Source organism: Microcaecilia unicolor, chromosome 10, assembly GCF_901765095.1.
Source record: "Microcaecilia unicolor chromosome 10, aMicUni1.1, whole genome shotgun sequence".
NCBI classification, from domain to species: domain Eukaryota; kingdom Metazoa; phylum Chordata; class Amphibia; order Gymnophiona; family Siphonopidae; genus Microcaecilia; species Microcaecilia unicolor.
This window is the reverse complement of record NC_044040.1, coordinates 54,566,311-54,583,200: the sequence shown is the minus strand read 5'-3', so window position 1 is coordinate 54,583,200 and position 16,890 is coordinate 54,566,311. Positions and strand designations below refer to the sequence as shown.

Here is a 16,890-nt window from a genome sequence, read left to right as displayed (position 1 = left end):
CCAGTGGGAATCACTAGTGCGTTTTAGTAAAAGGGGCCCAAAGTGCAAAGTATTCTCAGGGTTTTTTTTGAGGGGGAACCGGCACCTTTTCCATTGTCTGCTAAAATGAAAGAGCTCAGGCTCTACACACCAAGTCTGCCTTGTTATAGGTTCTGTGACTGGTTGCAGGGGGCCTGGCTATTGTGGGGAGGGTCACTCAGTGATTACCCCCACCCCGGAAGGGTGGCCTAGCATTTGAGTACTGGCACCTTTTTCACTTGAAAAAGCGCACTGAGTATTCTAATAGTCTTTTGTGTAGAATGGAGTTGGGAAAATGGTCCAGAACAGTATGGTAAGAAGATCAAATGCATACATCTTGCTCAGTCTCTGACCCTCTTGTATTGAACTGGTATTTGTGACCTGGATTGGCCACTGTTGGAAACAGGATGCTGGGCTTGATGGACCTTTGGTCTGTCCCAGTGTGGCAATACTTATTGTACTTTAGTCATTTACCTATGGGCTTTCCCAGCTGGAGCTTCCTGAGGCCATATCTTCTTCTTTATCAGAGACTAAGCAAGACCTATGCATTTTCCCCTGATGCAGGCATAAGTCGAAACATGGCCGCACTGGACTTTCCTTTAACTAAAGTGATCTTTTTATCACACTGCACTGGACCATTTTTCCAACTCTGTTCAACATGTATTGTTTTGTTGAATTTTGCCTCTTTCTTTTGGTACTCAAACTGGTTGTGGAAGATATTGGATTGTTTGCAGAGTGTGATGCCTTTTTAAGACAAATATAGAAAGCAGTCATTCAGTTACACATGAGGTTTGAAGGCCCAATAAAACACTTCATCTGATGCAGTAAAACAGGAATCTGTGCTATTTCAAACATCTGTGTATGTATCAGATTTAAAGATATAGTTATTTATTTATTTATTGCATTTGTACCCCACATTTTCCCACCTATTTGCAGGCTCAATGTGGCTTGCATAGTACCGTCAGAGGCGTTTGCCCAGTTGGTGGATAACAAATACAAAGTTGTATAGTGATCGTATGAGGTATAAGTGGAGGGTCGGAATGGATGAAGATTGCGTGTTGACTTTTCGATCATAGTCATGCTGTGTTGGTAGGTGAAGAGGGTTACGTGGGGTCGTTGGGGTAGGCCTTTTTGAAGAGGTTGGTTTTTAGTGATTTCCTGAAGTTCAAGTGGTCGTGGATTGTTTTCACAGCTTTTGGGAGCCCATTCCATAGTTGTGCGCTTACGTAGGAGAAGCCGGCTGCGTAAGTTGTTTTGTTTTTCAGTCCTTTGCAAATTGGGTAGTGTAGGTTTAGGTAGCATCTTGATGATCTGACTTTGTTTCTTATTGGCATGTCTATGAGGTTATCAACATGGGCTACAGTTAAGACCTGTTATTTTACCACTAACTTGTGCTATTTTAGCGAAGGTCTCATTTTATGCAATGAGACCTAGTTGCAAATAACTGGGGTTAGCAGTAAAATAACACGGTTTATTATTTTATTTATTATATTTGTTTCCTGCCTTTGCCCAAAGCAGGTAACAAGAAAAACATACATAATCAGTAAAACACAAAAATATAACCAACAATAAAAATAATAATAATATATTCATCCAAGCAACTTAAAAGCAGTCATTATAATACTTAAAGGTAGCCCATGTTAATAAATTACCCTTTCAGCTAATTCTTCTGTTTCAATTTAAAAAATACATTAACCTGCAAAGATTCAATTTAATTATGAACACAAATAATCAAATGTACTTACTTAGAATTCTGGTAAGCGCAGCAGAAAAATACAAAGCAATGAGACACCCGCATTGAAGATGCGTTTCTATTTTTGACCATGGCAACTTAACCGGATAAGCTGGTATTCAGTGCTTTACCAGTTTAGGGGTCCTTGTACTAAGCCGTGCAAACACCTAAGCCAGTGGCGTACCAAGGGGGGCGGTGGGGGCAGTTCGCCCCGGGGCACACCGCTGGGGGAGGTGCCGCGCGCCTGTCGGCTTCGCTCGTTCTCTGCTCCCTCTGCCCCGGAACAGGTTACTTTCTGTTCTGGGGCAGAGGGAGCAGGGAACGAGCAAAGCTGACAGGCGCACAGCACCCCCCCCCAGCAGGTAAAAATGCACCTGGGGGGGGGTCCTTTCACCGGGGTGGGGGGGTCGCGCTGCACCCGGCGGGGGGGGGGGGGCGCATCAGCAATCCGCCCCGGGTGTCAGCCACCCTAGGAACGCCACTGACCAAAGCGCACCTAACAAGCGCCAATTTGGAACTACCACGCAGCTACTGCGTGGCCCAGGCAGTAGTTTCATTTTTTACGCATGGCAGAAAATATATTTTATTTTCCAGTACATGGCGCTAACCGGGCAGTAAATAGCATTGTACATGCATTGACGATTACCGTCCGGTTAACGCCTGAGACTACCACTAAGTGAATGGGTGGTGGTAAGGTCCCAGGCCCAAAATGGACGCGCACCAATTTTCATTTCGCTGCACGTCCGTTTTCAGCCCAAAAAAGGCTCTTTCTGCAGCTGCGCTAAAAAATGGACCTGCACACGTCCAATACTCGCATCTTCACCAGCGCAAGCCACTTTTCGGCGCACCTTATTAAAAGGACCCCATAGTGATTAGTGGTTAAAGATGGGCCTGCTATTTATTCAGCATATTTTAACCATTAAACATAGCCGGTTTGGCGCTGAATATCCGTGCCTAACTGGCTATGTCGCATGACTAGCCGCTAACTACGGATATTCAGAGATAACTTCCCTATGAAGAAAGACTAAGGAGGCTAGGGCTTTTTAGCTTGGAGAAGAGACGGCTGAGGGGAGACATGATAGAGGTATATAAAATAATGAGTGGAGTGGAACAGGTGGATGTGGAGCGTCTGTTCACGCTTTTCAAAAATACTAGGACTAGGGGGCATGCGATGAAACTACAGTGTAGTAAATTTAAAACAAATCGGAGAAAGTTTTTCTTCACCCAGCGCATAATTAAACTCTGGAATTCGTTGCCGGAGAACGTGGTGAAGGCAGTTAGCTTGACAGAGTTTCAAAAGGGGTTAGACGGTTTCCTAAAGGACAAGTCCATAAACCACTACTAAATGGACTTGGGAAAAATCCAGAATTCCAGGAATAATATGTATAGAATGTTTGTACGTTTGGGAAGCTTGCCAGGTGCCCTTGGCCTGGATTGGCCGCTGTCGTGGGCAGGATGCTTGGCTCGATGGACCCTTGGTCTTTTCCCAGTGTGGCATTACTTATGTACCAGTTATCTCCCACTGAATATCCACGGTTAGGTGCTAAAATGCTATTTAACTGACCAGAATCCATTCCTGGCCAGATCAATAGTTTTGAATGTTAAGCCCACAGTTTTTAAATGGGATATTTTTCAAAGATTATGAATAAACTCACCTTTCTTCCAGCTTTGTTGTTGTGAAGGTTCATTAGCGCTCTTGCATCTTTTCCTTTCTGTTCTTTAGCATCTACAAATGCTCTAGCAAATCTGATACCGTAATCAATGTTATCACTGCATCCTCCCCAGTCAAAACTGCCCTTATTGTCTCTTGCAGAGCCTTCCCTCCTAGGATCACAGGAGCAGGATCTTATTTCTCCTTGGCTACAAGCCCTGGTGATAGCAAATACTACTCCAGCGGAGGAGATGGCATAAACAAAAGCAGACTCCCGACTACCTAAAAACAAAGATATTTTGGTCAGAGATTTAGAAGTATATAGTCTTGGGGTAAGTTCAATGGTCCAGTGGCAACACGATGTACTGTCATGTGGAAGACCTCGATTTAATTCCTGGGCTCAATTTTTGCTAATTGATGACATTCACAGCCTGTATGAGTAGACCATCCTATCCATTTACACCAGTGATGCCCATAGGATATGCACACAGGTTTTGAATAAAGGGGCTTTTTTATACTAAAGTGCATTTGATTTTGCAGTTACTATGTCTTAATGCAAAAACGTAAAATGCGGTAGGTACAGTGTAACACAGCAACTATTGGGGGAGGGGGGCTATGTCCAGCGTATCCTTTTGCTGTTCCCATGTTAAAATATCCATTAGCTTGCAGAGTTCTGTGTTCAATTAAGGGCCTTCTCCTAAGCCTTTATGAAGAGATTCACCCAAGATGGTGTACAGCAGATACATTTTAAAATAAAACTTATTTTGTTAACAGCATAACAATAGTAAAATAACCAAGTATAAACATAAATACAATAAATGAGGTAACCTTGAAAACATAAATTGAAACCTAATACTAGAACTACTGTGAAACAGTATCAAAAATATACACATTTAACAGCACTGGAATTCAAATACCAGAGATATAATAATACACCTAATAAGCATGCATTCGAACATTCAACTAACATAGACATGATGCTAATGACTTTCTACAATACAGCTTACCATATAGCTGAGGGACCAAGTGCAGATATATGATGGGCACAAGATGTGTGGTACAGAGTCAGTTGGGATAATTTGATGGTTAGCTAAAATCAAGGCAAGTTCTTTGTATAGTTAAGCAAGAGGTAAGGAACTGATCTAAGTTACAGTGTGTGTAGTAAACTAGTCAAAGCACAGAATAAATGTATAGTCAGTTACCCTATCTATTAAAGGCTTGGGTGAAGAGCCACCATTCACCTGTTTCCTGAAGCAGGGGTAGTCTCGAGTTATTCGAAGCCCTTCTGGAAGTAAATTGCAGAACGTGGGAGCTACTCCAGAGAAGGCTCGCTGGTGGGTATCACATCGTGCAATTTATTTTTGGCAGCTTTCCAGCTCTAACCATCAAGCCTCTCCATTCAAAGCATGTGCTTGAATAGTCCCCATGCTCACTTAAACTACTATACATATGCCCAGCCTCTTGTAAAGTGCAATCCGCATAGAACCAAGAGGTTAACTGCGGAATATAAGTCATGCTGTAATGTAACAACTAGGCTGTGCACTTTTCCCTGCTACCCCTAGAAAGGTGAAAAGATGGTGGGGGAGGAGGTCCCTGGTAAGGTGACCCACAAATATCTGATTGCCTAGAGCCCAATAAAGGGTTAATCCAGCCCTGGCAAGAGACCAGAGATATTGAGGAGCTGCAAAGTGAATACACTTGTAAGTCAATAAGAGGCATTTGAATTGTATATGGAAACAGTTAGGGAGGGCAAATGTGAGCATAGCAACACTGTTAGAATATAAATTGTGAAGCAGAATTTTGAATAGATTGAAGGGGAGAGAGATGGCTTTGTGGGAGACCTGTGAGAAACAAATTGATTTAATCTAAACATGAGGTGATAAGAGTGTGGATACGGGTTTGGTAGTGTGTTCAGAAAGGAAGGGATGAATTTTGTGCATTGGTGAATATGTGCATAGTTACGGAACTGCACTGGCATTTGCGCACATATATGCATCAGTGACCACATTCTAATTAATACATGCATAATTGGCACATTAAATGTTAGCACCCAGTTTATAGAATTACCCAGGGCCGCCAAGAGACTGAGCCGGGTCGGGGCAAATGATGTCATTCACAGTTGTTTGACTACATTTAAATATAATTTACTTTATATTTATTCAATTTTTTTCCAAAATACATCAAGACAAATTACACATCTTGAGTTAACAGCATAAATCCACCAATAAAGACAAAGAAAAATTCACAAATTCAAAAATTAAAACATGTATAATATATAAATAATTCCAAATGAATAAGATTTGGTACAACAGTCTAACACTCTAAGAAGTCACCAAAAGTCTACAGAGTAAACCAAGAAAAGGAAAAGTTAGCCTTTGGCCTTTCTTTCCTGAATGAAGGTGGAAACCTGGTTTGGATCCTAAGAAAAATATATGAAGCTGAAGGAAGCTCAATCTTACATTTAAAAGAGAAGTTTAAGGTAAAATCGGCACCCTGTGCCAGTGTTTCTGATCTTAAACTTAGAAATTCTTCCAAAACAATAAATGGCAGCAATTCAGCTGACATCAGTGTTCTCAGGTGAACCCCTGCCATTTTTAAAATGGCAGCCTTAGAAGTAGGTGCTGAAGATAGCGGAGGCTGATGGAGGAGGCTGCTTTTCCAGGATTACATAAGTACAAGGAGGAACAATCAGAGGTCATGGGTAGAGAGAGAAGAGGGTGGGGGCTTGGTTAATGAGTGGGTGCATGGCATCAGGGCCGGGCCAACCCGGTAAGCAGGGTAAGCAGGGGGTGCCTGCCTTCAAGGGCGCCGCTTTGCAAGCAAGCAAGCTCTGCTGAGGCTTTTGTTTTTCAGTATCTAATCTCTGCAGCTCATCTCAGTCTGGCTCCAAAGCGTCCCGTCCCCTCCCCCCTCCCAAGCAGAGAAATATCCTCCTTGTGTTTGTCAGAGGATGTCACTGCTCCAACTGAATTGGGCTCCGAAATAACTTGTGGGAGCTCAGCTAACCTCTGCCCCCTGCCCCCCCCCCCCCCCCCCCCCCCCCCCCCGGTGACAAGCAGCTTCAGCTTCAGGGCAAGAAGGAAAGCCTGAGGAGGCTCCAGCAGAGGCACTCACCAGTGGCGTACCTAGGGTAGTTGACACCCGGGGCCGGTCATTTTTTAACACCCCCCCCCCCGAAATCCAGTACTAGGCATACCGAGAATATAAAACACTCAGGACCTATAGAACAATTCTACCATACCTTAAGCAGTAATTTGTACGAGTCACACAAGGAAAAGGAAAGCATCTTAAACATTACAGTGAGCACTAGAACATCAATTCACCTATTATAAAACGAAAACAGACAGATTAGTACAGATCGTCGATCCTGCAGTCAATGCCAACTGAAAGCCATGTCTTTTTCACAAACACAGATACACCCTAATCCACTATAGAATAAGTAATCATAAACTTTCTATTTAGACAAAAATTAAACTGAACCCCCGATGCCAGACTCTGCATACAATGCAACACCACAGAAACAGAAAATGTCCCCTAGTACTGTGCAATATATAAAGACAGCAGATGTAAATTTGAAAAAACTAACAAATACCAATCACCACTTTACAAATTAACAAATAGAAATAAAACAAATATAGAAAATAAAATAATACCATTTTATTGGACTAATACATTTAGCTTCCAGAGGCCAAAATCTCCTTCCTCAGGTCAGTACAGTATAGTGCTGTTACAGTATCCTATCCTGACCTGAGGAAGGGGGTTTTGTTCTCTGAAAGTTAAGTCAAAATGTATTAAAATTAGTCCAATAAAAAGATTACCTTATTTACATGTTCTATTTATAAACAACACAGCTACAATACTATATCCTAAAGCAAAATAATAAAAATATATATTTACAGTTTGTTGTCTCTGGTTTCTGCTTTCCTCATCTTCTTTTCACTGTCTTCCTTCCATCCAGGATCTGTCTTTGCTCTCTCTCTGCCATCCAGTGTCTGCCCTCTCTAAAGTCCCTTCCATCCACTGTCTGCCCTCTCTCTCCCTTCCATCCACCATTTGCCCCAGTCTGCCCTCTTTCTCTCTCCCCCTTCCACCCACCATCTGCCCTTTCTCTCTGCCCCTTCAATCCGTCTGCCCTCCCTCTCCCATCCATCCAGGGTCTGCTCTCCCTCACGCTCCCCACTTCCATCCAGGGTCTGTCCCCTCTCTCTCTGCTCCCTCTTTTCAGCCCCCAGTTCCACCTGCCCCTAGTTCCAGCCCCAGCCCACATCTCCCACCTGCCCCCCTTTTCAGCCCCACTATCCCACCAGTCCCCAGCCCTTTTCTCCCATCAGTCCTGAGCTTCAGCCCCCAGCCACTTCTCCCTGTCCCCTTTTCAGCCCCTAGTTTCAACCCCAGCCCTTTTCTCTCACCAGTCCTGAGCTTCAGCCCTAGCCAGTTCTCCCTGTCCCCTTTAAAGCCCCCCGTTTCAGCCCCTGCCCCGTTTCAGCCCACAGTTCCAGCACTAGCCCCCTTATCCTAAATACCCTCCTTTTCAGCCCCCAGTTCCAGCCCCCTTCATCCACCACATGCTTTGCATCCCCCCTTTTCAGCCCCAGACCCATTCTCCCACCTGCCCCAGGCATGGACCCATTCTCCCTCCTGCCCCCTTGTCAGACCCCAGTTCCAGCTTCAAACCCCTTCTCCCCTCTGAGCACCCCCACCCCTCCCCTCCCCAATCCCCTTCTCCCCTGTGAGCACCCCTCTCAGCTCCTCCACTCCTCCCCAATTCCCTTCTCTCCTCTGTGAACCCCTCTGAGCTCCTCCACCCCATCCCCAATTCCCTTCTCCCCTCTGAGAACCCCTCTCAGCTCCCCCACCCCTCCCCAATTCCCTTCTCTCCTCTGTGAACCCCTCTGAGCTCCCCCACCCCTCCCCAGTTCCCTTCTGAGAACCCCTCTGAGCTCCCCCACCCCTCCCCAGTTCCCTTCTCCCTTCTGAGAACCCCTCTGAGCTCCCCCACCCCTCCCCAATTCCCTTCTCCCCTCTGAGAACCCCTCTGAGCTCCCCCACCCCTCCCCAATTCCCTTCTCTCCTCTGTGAACCCCTCTGAGCTCCCCCACCCCTCCCTAGTTCCCTTCTGAGAACCCCTCTGAGCTCCCCCACCCCTCCCCAGTTCCCTTCTTCCTTCTGAGAACCCCTCTGAGCTCCCCCCACTCCTCCTCAATTCCCTTCTCCCCTCTTGAGAGCCCCTATGAGCACTCCCCTCCCCAGTCCCCTTCTCCCCTCTGAGCCCCCCCCTCCGTGGAGAGCGACAGAGTCCTCTTCTCCTGCTACCACCCTGCGTTTTTTTTAAATCCATGCAGCGACGCAGGCAGCGCCTCGTGTCTGCCCTGCTGTGTGCTGTGAAAAAAGAAAATCGCTTCGCTGGCGTTGGGCCTTCTCTCGCTATGTCCTGCCCACTTTTGAGGTAACTTCCTATTTCCTCGAGGGCGGGACATAGTGAGAGAAGGCCCAACGCCAGCGAAGCGATTTTCTTTTTTCACAGCACACAGCAGGGCAGACACGAGGCGCTGCCTGCGTCGCTGCATGGATTTTAAAAAAAAACGCAGGGTGGTGGCAGGAGACGACGGAGCACCCCCCCCCCCCACCCACCAACACCTGGGGCGGACTGCCCCCACCACCCCCCCTTGGTACGCCACTGGCACTCACTATGCCTGGCTGAGCTCAGGGGCTAAGCAGCAGCATAGTATTCTCTGCAGCCACCCCTTCAACACATTGGGATTGAGAGTGAAACTACGAGCTGGAATCCAGCCCAGAGAGGGCTCAGAGATAGCACAGCAGAGCCTGGACCCTTGTTTTGTCACAGACTGCTGTTTAGTGCTGCACCTGACCCACCTTTTTCCCCCCCCCCCCCCCCCCCAACACAGCAACTCACAGGACAGGAGGGCTAGATGCCTGCTTTCAATTCCTAACCATCACCAATCTCTCATTCCCACTTCAGTAACTCCTGTTAGTCTGTCCAACTCAGATTGTAGAATATGTTAGTTTATGCTGATTAAGTCTGCCCTAGCTAGATCCTAAGCTGTGCTGGATGGGAAGGCTATTGTGCTGCATGCAGAGTCTAACTTCTTAGGATTTCAGGTTAATTTTTGAAGAATTTGAAGAGGGGCTATCTCTGTTCTACATGTGTGACTGCAAGGCCAAGTGTCTGAATAGGGATCTGTTTGTTAGATTCTGAAATTTTGATAACACATTGGTTTTTTTTTTTGTTGTTGTTGTTGTTACATTTGTACCCCGCACTTTCCCACTCATGGCAGGCTCAATGCGCCTTACATGGTTTTCAGAGTTGGCAAGACTGCCTGTTCTCCTAATTCCTGGTCTGTGTGCTAAGTTATTTTTCTTCTATACTGGTGTAATATTTTCAATGATGCCATGGCTGGTAAAAGGAGTGTATCTACTGTGGGGGTGGAGTCATAGTGATCCCGCCCCTGGATGGGTAGGGGCGCCGACTAATAGACTGCAGGAGGGCGCTAGAAACCCTAGGGCCGGCCCTGCTTGGCGTTGCAGGCTTTGAAGTCCTGGGATACTCTTGCTCAGAGAAAACAGGGGACCAAAGAGTTTCTAAGATCACGGCTGGTGTTAGGGGTATTCAAACAGGGCAGTTGCCCTGGGCTCTCCCCTGCCTACCTAAATCTGAAGGACATGCAGCCTGATGGTGAGCTTTGTTTACCCCTTTTAAATTTTTGCCCTGGGCCCCAACATGCTTAACACTATCCCTGTCTAATAAAATGGAAATAAATTTAAAATGGAAGTTAATTTCTAAAGTTAACACCTTTCTTTACTTTATTTTAACACTAATTCCTTACTTCAATGTTTTGTTTTGGGGTTTGTTTTTTTTACACATCATTAGTTAATTGTATGGGAACTACAATTAAAAATGAACACAGAAATTAAAAAAAAATCTGCATTAAAAATCTAACAGACTTTTAACAGTCTCATTCGTTGACCTGCAAATTTTTGATTATTTCTTACAGCATGAAACTTAAATCTATAAATCATAATGCAGTGTTTATTTAAATCAGAAAAGAAAGCACCAAATGCCTCCAAGAATGGGTAAACAGCAAACCCTTAATGAGAGACTCGACAGGCAGTTTCAGCACAGTACCTGCATCAGAGAACAGCCTTTATAATACAGGTTGGGTGCAATACTATCAATAGCCAAGACCCATGAAAAGCGACCACACGCTTGTGTATGATTACCTCATTTCTGCTTCTTTCTGATTTGCTTGTCCTTTTGTTGTTGCAGTGTTTATTTATAGAATACCTGAAGAACTCTGATCTACTCTTAAATCAGCCTTTAAAAAGTTCTGTGCATTCAGTTAAACCAAAGTATTCAGAATAAGCAATTCTCAAATAAGAGCAGGTGATAAAATATCAGATTCAAATGATATATCAAATGGAATGGAGGATTAGAAGTTTTAAAGGGAGTTTACTGGGAAATGACAGACACGCAAAATTTTGCAACAAAACTTCTCTTCACCCCAAAAATCATGATGCTGTTTGATAGCATTTAACTGTCTAAGGGCTCTGTTTATTAAGATGTGCTAGCGTTTTTAGAGGGTGCTAAAAATTAGAACACACTAACCGTGTAGATGCCCATAGGAATATTATGGGCGTCTACACGGTTAGTGTGCGCTCATGCTTAAAGCGCGCTAAAAATGCTAGCGTGCCTCTAGCATGGCTTAGTAAATAGGGCCCTAAGCTTCATGACCTGACACAGCATTATATATTTTTTTAAAAGCCAATGCTTGATGTAAAATTAAGATTTGCAGTTTATCCACATTGATTTTCACTGGCATTACTTTGACTTTCAGCCCTTTGCCTCATTTCCCATCCCAGCACCGGAACCTCTCTGAGATACATGTCTGCGTACAGAAGTGTGTAATTCCAGATAATCCACTTACAAATGAAATACTTGAACACTTGAACTGTCTCACTTACCTGCCAAGAAAAACATTTCTTTGATTCCAGAAAATACTAGGGTGGAGCAAACAGAATGAAAAAAAGGTTGGATATTGTTACAAATGACCAGAGAATGGCTGATAGCTGCTTACATAAGCACATGAACATGGAAGACAAGGCGCCACAATATTGTTTTCGTAATATTTTTGATTTTCTGAGGAAAATTAAAAGCATAAAACCCAATAATATGATATCCAAGAGCAGTAGCACACTGTTGGTCAATAAACGGTTTTAACTTCAGAACACAAACTGTATATGATATGGATGTGCATTCACTGCCAGATTCTATATATTACGCCTAGTGTTCTGTGCTGAAATCTAAGCGTATTCTATAATAACGCACATAACTTAATTGGCTTAACAAGCCAGTGTTTTTAACAGCACTTAACAAGCAATAATGAGCACTAATTGGCAATAATTAGAATTTACATGCATATCTCGCTAAGCTTATTGTGTAATGAACTGTGCCTAAATTCTAAAGTGCGCAGTTCAAAAAGAATGTGGCCATGGGCAAGGAAATGGATGTTTCATGGGCATTCCCAAATTTACACGCGTTGTTATAAATATGGCCCAGTCTGTGTAAATCTACGCATAGGGATTTATGCCACATTTTCATTGGTGTAATTGGAGGCGCATACTTTTAGGCGCTGAGATATCAATTAAGCGTATTCTATATACTGCACTTAAATCTTATAGAATACACTTAGGCGGGAATGTTTTCCATGCAGATTTTTTAAGCGACATATATAGAATCTGGCCCTCAGTGTATTAGCATAGCTTTAAACATTTACGTTCAAACAAACAATCAAAATAGAGGGTATCTATCAATATCGGTGTGGTATATTGTAATATCGGAGGAAAACCCTCAAGCAGATAATAGGACACTGCTTTGTCAATATAGATTAACTTTAGGGAGGCCCACGCACTCATCACTGGCTAAAAAACCACTTGCAACCACTCGCCTCCACCTACCCTCCTCTCCTCCTTCCTGTACACATTGATTTGATTACTTTATTTTTTTGTCTACTAGATTGTAAGCTCTTTGAGCAGGGACTGTCTTTCTTCTATGTTTGTGCAGTGCTGCATACACCTTGTAGCGCTATAGAAATGCTAAATAGTAGTAGTAGTAAAAAACCTCCTATCTTTATTGTGATGTCTCTCTTATACAGCTCTATGTCATAAATGTGAAAAGAGACTTAGCTTTCCAGCTGCCTAGTCATCTGCTGAATTTCTAACAGTTAACCATGGCTGTATAAGAGTGCGCCGTGGTTAGCTGTTAGAAATTCAGCAGACGACTGGGCGGCTGGAAAACTAAGTCTCTTTTCACATTTATGACATAGAGCTGTATAAGAGAGACATCACAATAAAGATAGGAGGTTTTTTAGCCAGTGATGAGTGCGTGGGCCTCCCTAAAGTTAATCTATATTGACAAAGGAGTGTCCTAGCATCTGTTTGAGGGTTTTCCTCCAATATTACAATATACCACAACGATATTGATAGATATCCTCTATTTTGATTGGTTGTTTGAATGGAAGTGATTTTCTACTAGCTTCAGTGTGATATTTAGTTTAAACATTTACAACATATAGTTAATGCACATTAACCTACAAATTAAAATGGGCACAATCAAGGTGTGCTAAAAAGTACTAAGGTCCATTAAAATTTTATTAAGATTAATGTATGAAATGAACGAGGAACAAAAAGGCTGGAAAATGGGGGAAAACTTTGAAAAATCCAAAATCAAACCATTTTGTCTGTGCTCATCCCTTGTATCTGATTGATTCCATAGTGTGTGCAGTCATCTGTGGCACCACAAATAATATGGACTGAGCGGCATTAAGTGCAAGAAGTAGCCTGCGCCAATTTACACTCTGCTTCATGCCAACATTTAGGTGGGCAACTGCTCGTATTTTATAACCTGAATGCCTAAGAGTTAGGCCCATCCTTGGCCTGCCCATACTTCTCCCAGATTCACACCCCCTTGTAGCTGCGTGAGATGGATTTTGCACGTGCAATTTGCAGAATCCCAACTAAGAACTGTTACACATGTAACTGCTAATTAGTGCCAATTAGCACCAATTATAGACAAATTAGCAAATTATTATATTAAATTACATGTACAACTGACAATATTCTAACTTGTGAGCATAATTTTGTACGCTAATGACTAGAATATATAAATGGCGCCTTACAAATCGGCACCAAAAACCTTCACTCTCGAGCTGCGCACAGCGCGTACATCAAGCATCTTGCTGCTCTGGGATTTTAAAAAAATTTATAATAGCTTTGGACCAGGGTCGGGCCAAGCAGGGACACTTGTCTCAGGGTGGAGCAAGCAAGAACATCGCTACCGCCACTGGTCATGAATTTTGGAAGAGCTTTTGCGGTACGGTGCTGTGCTGGTCCAGCGGTGGCATACAGAGCTCTAGCCAGCCTCCTTTGCATAAGGTCAGGCCCCAAAATATTGGGGGTGATGGAGCACCTACAACAGCCACAGAGTTGGCACCTATGTATCTGATTTTGATTTGTCCTTGCCATTTTCAGGACATAGATTGTAGAAGTCTGCTCAGCACTTTCTTTGTTCTAAATTTCTGAAGTTGTCATCTAAGCCCCTGAAAAGTTCAACTCCAGCCCATCCAAATCTATTCAGCTACAATCAGGGCACAGACCGTAGAAGTCTGACCAGCACTGGCTTAGTTTCCCAATTACTGGTGTTGCCACCTAATCTCCACTAAGCTTCTCTGGATCCATTCCTTCTAAACAGGATTCCTTTGTGTTTATCCCACACATTTTTGAATTTCATTACCGTTTTCATCTCCACCATCTCCCGCGGGAGGGCATTCCAGGTATCTACCACCATCTCAGTGAAAACGTACTTCCTGACATTATTCCCAAGTCGGCCCCCCCTTCAAACTTGATTAATGTCCTCTAGTTCTATCACCTTCCCATCTCTGGAAAAGATGGAATTAATATCTTTCAAATATTTGAACGTGTGTATCATATCACCCCGCTTCTCCTTTCTTCCAGGGTATACATGTTCAGGTCATCAAGTCTCATATGTCTTGCTATGCAAACCCCATAACATTTTCATCGCTCTTCTTTGAACTACTTCAAGTCTTTTTACATCCTTAGCAAGATACAGCCTTCAAAACTGAAAACAACACTCTAAGTGGGGCCTCACCAATGACTTGTACAGGGGCATCAACACCTTCTTTCTTCTGCTGGTTATACCCCTCTCTATGTAGCCTAGCATCCTTCTGGCAGTGGCTGCCGCCTTGCTGCATTGCTTTTTCACCTTGAGATTCTCAGACCCCAAGGTGCATCTCTTGAGCCAAGCTTATCAATATCTCCCCTCTTATCGGGTACATCTCTTTGCATCATTCTGCTCTTCTTTGCATTAAATTTTAACTGCCAGACCCTTGACCATTCTTCCAATATTTGGAGATCTATTCTCTTAGTTTCTACTCCCTCCAGAGTATCCACTCCATTGGCTATCCTCATGTCACCCACAAAAAGGCAAACTTTTCCATCTAACCCTTCAGCAATGTCTCTCACAAATATATTAAGCAGAATTGGCCCCACCACTGACCCCTGAGGCACTCCACTGCTCACCTTCCTTTCCTCTGAGTGGATTCCATTTATTACCACCCTCTGTCGCCTGTCAACCAGTTCCCAATCCAGTTCACTACTTTGGGTCCTAAGTTCAGCCCTCTCAGTTTATTCACAAGTCTCCTGTGAGGAACCGTATCAAGAGCTTTGTTGAAATCCAACTACATTACATCTAGCACAAGTCCTTTATCCATTCTTTGGTCACCCAGTCAAAGAAGTTAACCAGATGTATTTGGAAGGATTTTCCTTTGGTAAAGTCATATTGCCTTGGATCCTGTAACCCGTTGGGTTCTAGAAAGTTAACTATCTTTCCTTCAGCAGTGATTCCATTATTTTTCCTACTACCAATGTGAAGCTCACCAACCTGTAATTTCCCACTTCTTCCCGATCTTCGCTTTTGTGAAGAAGGACCACATCAGCTCATCTGCAATCCCGCAGATCCTCTTCTGTCTCTAAAGATCTATTAAATGAATCCTTAAGAGTCCCACCAGTTGCCATACATAATAGCAGCTTTCAGATTGGACCACTGTGCTTCCACTTTACCTATGCCTACCCATGCCATCAGCTCTTTCTCCATGTATTCCTGTTCAGACCGTTTCGGTAGCAGTTTCGGTTTCAGTCACAACTGAAAAAAGCCGTTTTGGTTGGTCTCTAAATACAGGCACCTAGATATTAAGCATTCTCATATTGGGCTATGCTAGTATTCAATAACAGAATCCAGGCACTCAGGTGCTATTATAGAGCAGGTTCTCACTATATGGCATTGGGGTGCCCACATAGAATTACACCCTTTATGCAGCCCATAGAAATTCTCTATGGATCTGAAAATCTTTTATAAAATTTAACTAAAAACTGAATTAAGTTGACCAAAGAAAGAGCATATACAAATTCCTCAGCTTCATTAAAAGGAAAAATTTCAGGGGGAAAAAAAAGCCTTGATACTGGGAAATTGTATCTACTGATTTAAAACACAATATACATATCAGCCTTCTATCCTAAGGTGATCTCAAGGCACTGAACCAAATCAATAGGTAAACAAATGCCCAAAATATGCACAGACAATGAAAGCAATAAAGTATGAGGGGCATGATTTTGGACGGTTTGCAAAAAACGTCCAAAGATCCAATAGCGAACACGGTCATTTTCAAACCAGAAAAACGTCTTAGTTTCAAAAATGACCATTTGCTAGATGTTTTTGTGCTTGGTGCATCTACCTATTAGGACCATTTTCAGAATAAAAAAATCCAAAGGTAAAATGCTTAAAAACAAGTCATTGGGATGTATGGGGGCCAGCATTCTTAGGACATTGGCCATACAGACATCCCAGCAAAGCATTGGGGCACCCTAGGGGGCATTGCAGTGGACTTCACCTAAAAAGTCTCAGGTGCACATCTCACTGTTACCCCTTTATATTGTATGGTGAGCCCTCCAAAACCCTCCAAAAACATACCTGCAGGCATAAGGGCTATTGTAGTGGTGAACAGTAGGTTTATGGTGTAGCAGTTAGAGTGGGATATGGACCTGGGTCCCCTTCTCTACAGTCCACTGCACTGACCACTAGGCTACTCCAGGGACCTGCTTGCTACTCTAATAGGACTGGTCATAACAGCCAAAGCTGTCATAAAGCCTGGTATGTACTGTTTCTTTCAAATCTTTGGGAAGAGGGTCACTGACCAGTGGGAGGTCTAAGGGGATTTATGCTTTAATCCCTCCAGTGATCATTTGGTTATTTAGGGAACCTGTTGATCATTTAGTCATAACTTAAACGGGGCTAGCCAAAAATGTCTTAATTTTGGTGCTAGATGTTTTCATTTTGTTCCATTATTGTACAACATCTATATTTTGTGCTGCCTATTTGTCCCACCCAAAATATGCCCCC

General features: G+C 43.5%; 1 protein-coding gene across 1 annotated transcript in view; it reads right to left on the bottom strand.

Annotated features, from left to right (window-relative positions):
- The window catches only part of WNT2 (Wnt family member 2), a 65,817-nt gene that overhangs the window by 33,664 nt on the left and 15,263 nt on the right, over nt 1-16,890 (bottom strand). The window contains exon 3 of the mRNA XM_030216835.1: nt 3,406-3,683. Within this exon, the coding sequence (XP_030072695.1) occupies nt 3,406-3,683 (278 nt within the window). The remainder of the gene's footprint in view (nt 1-3,405; nt 3,684-16,890) is intronic.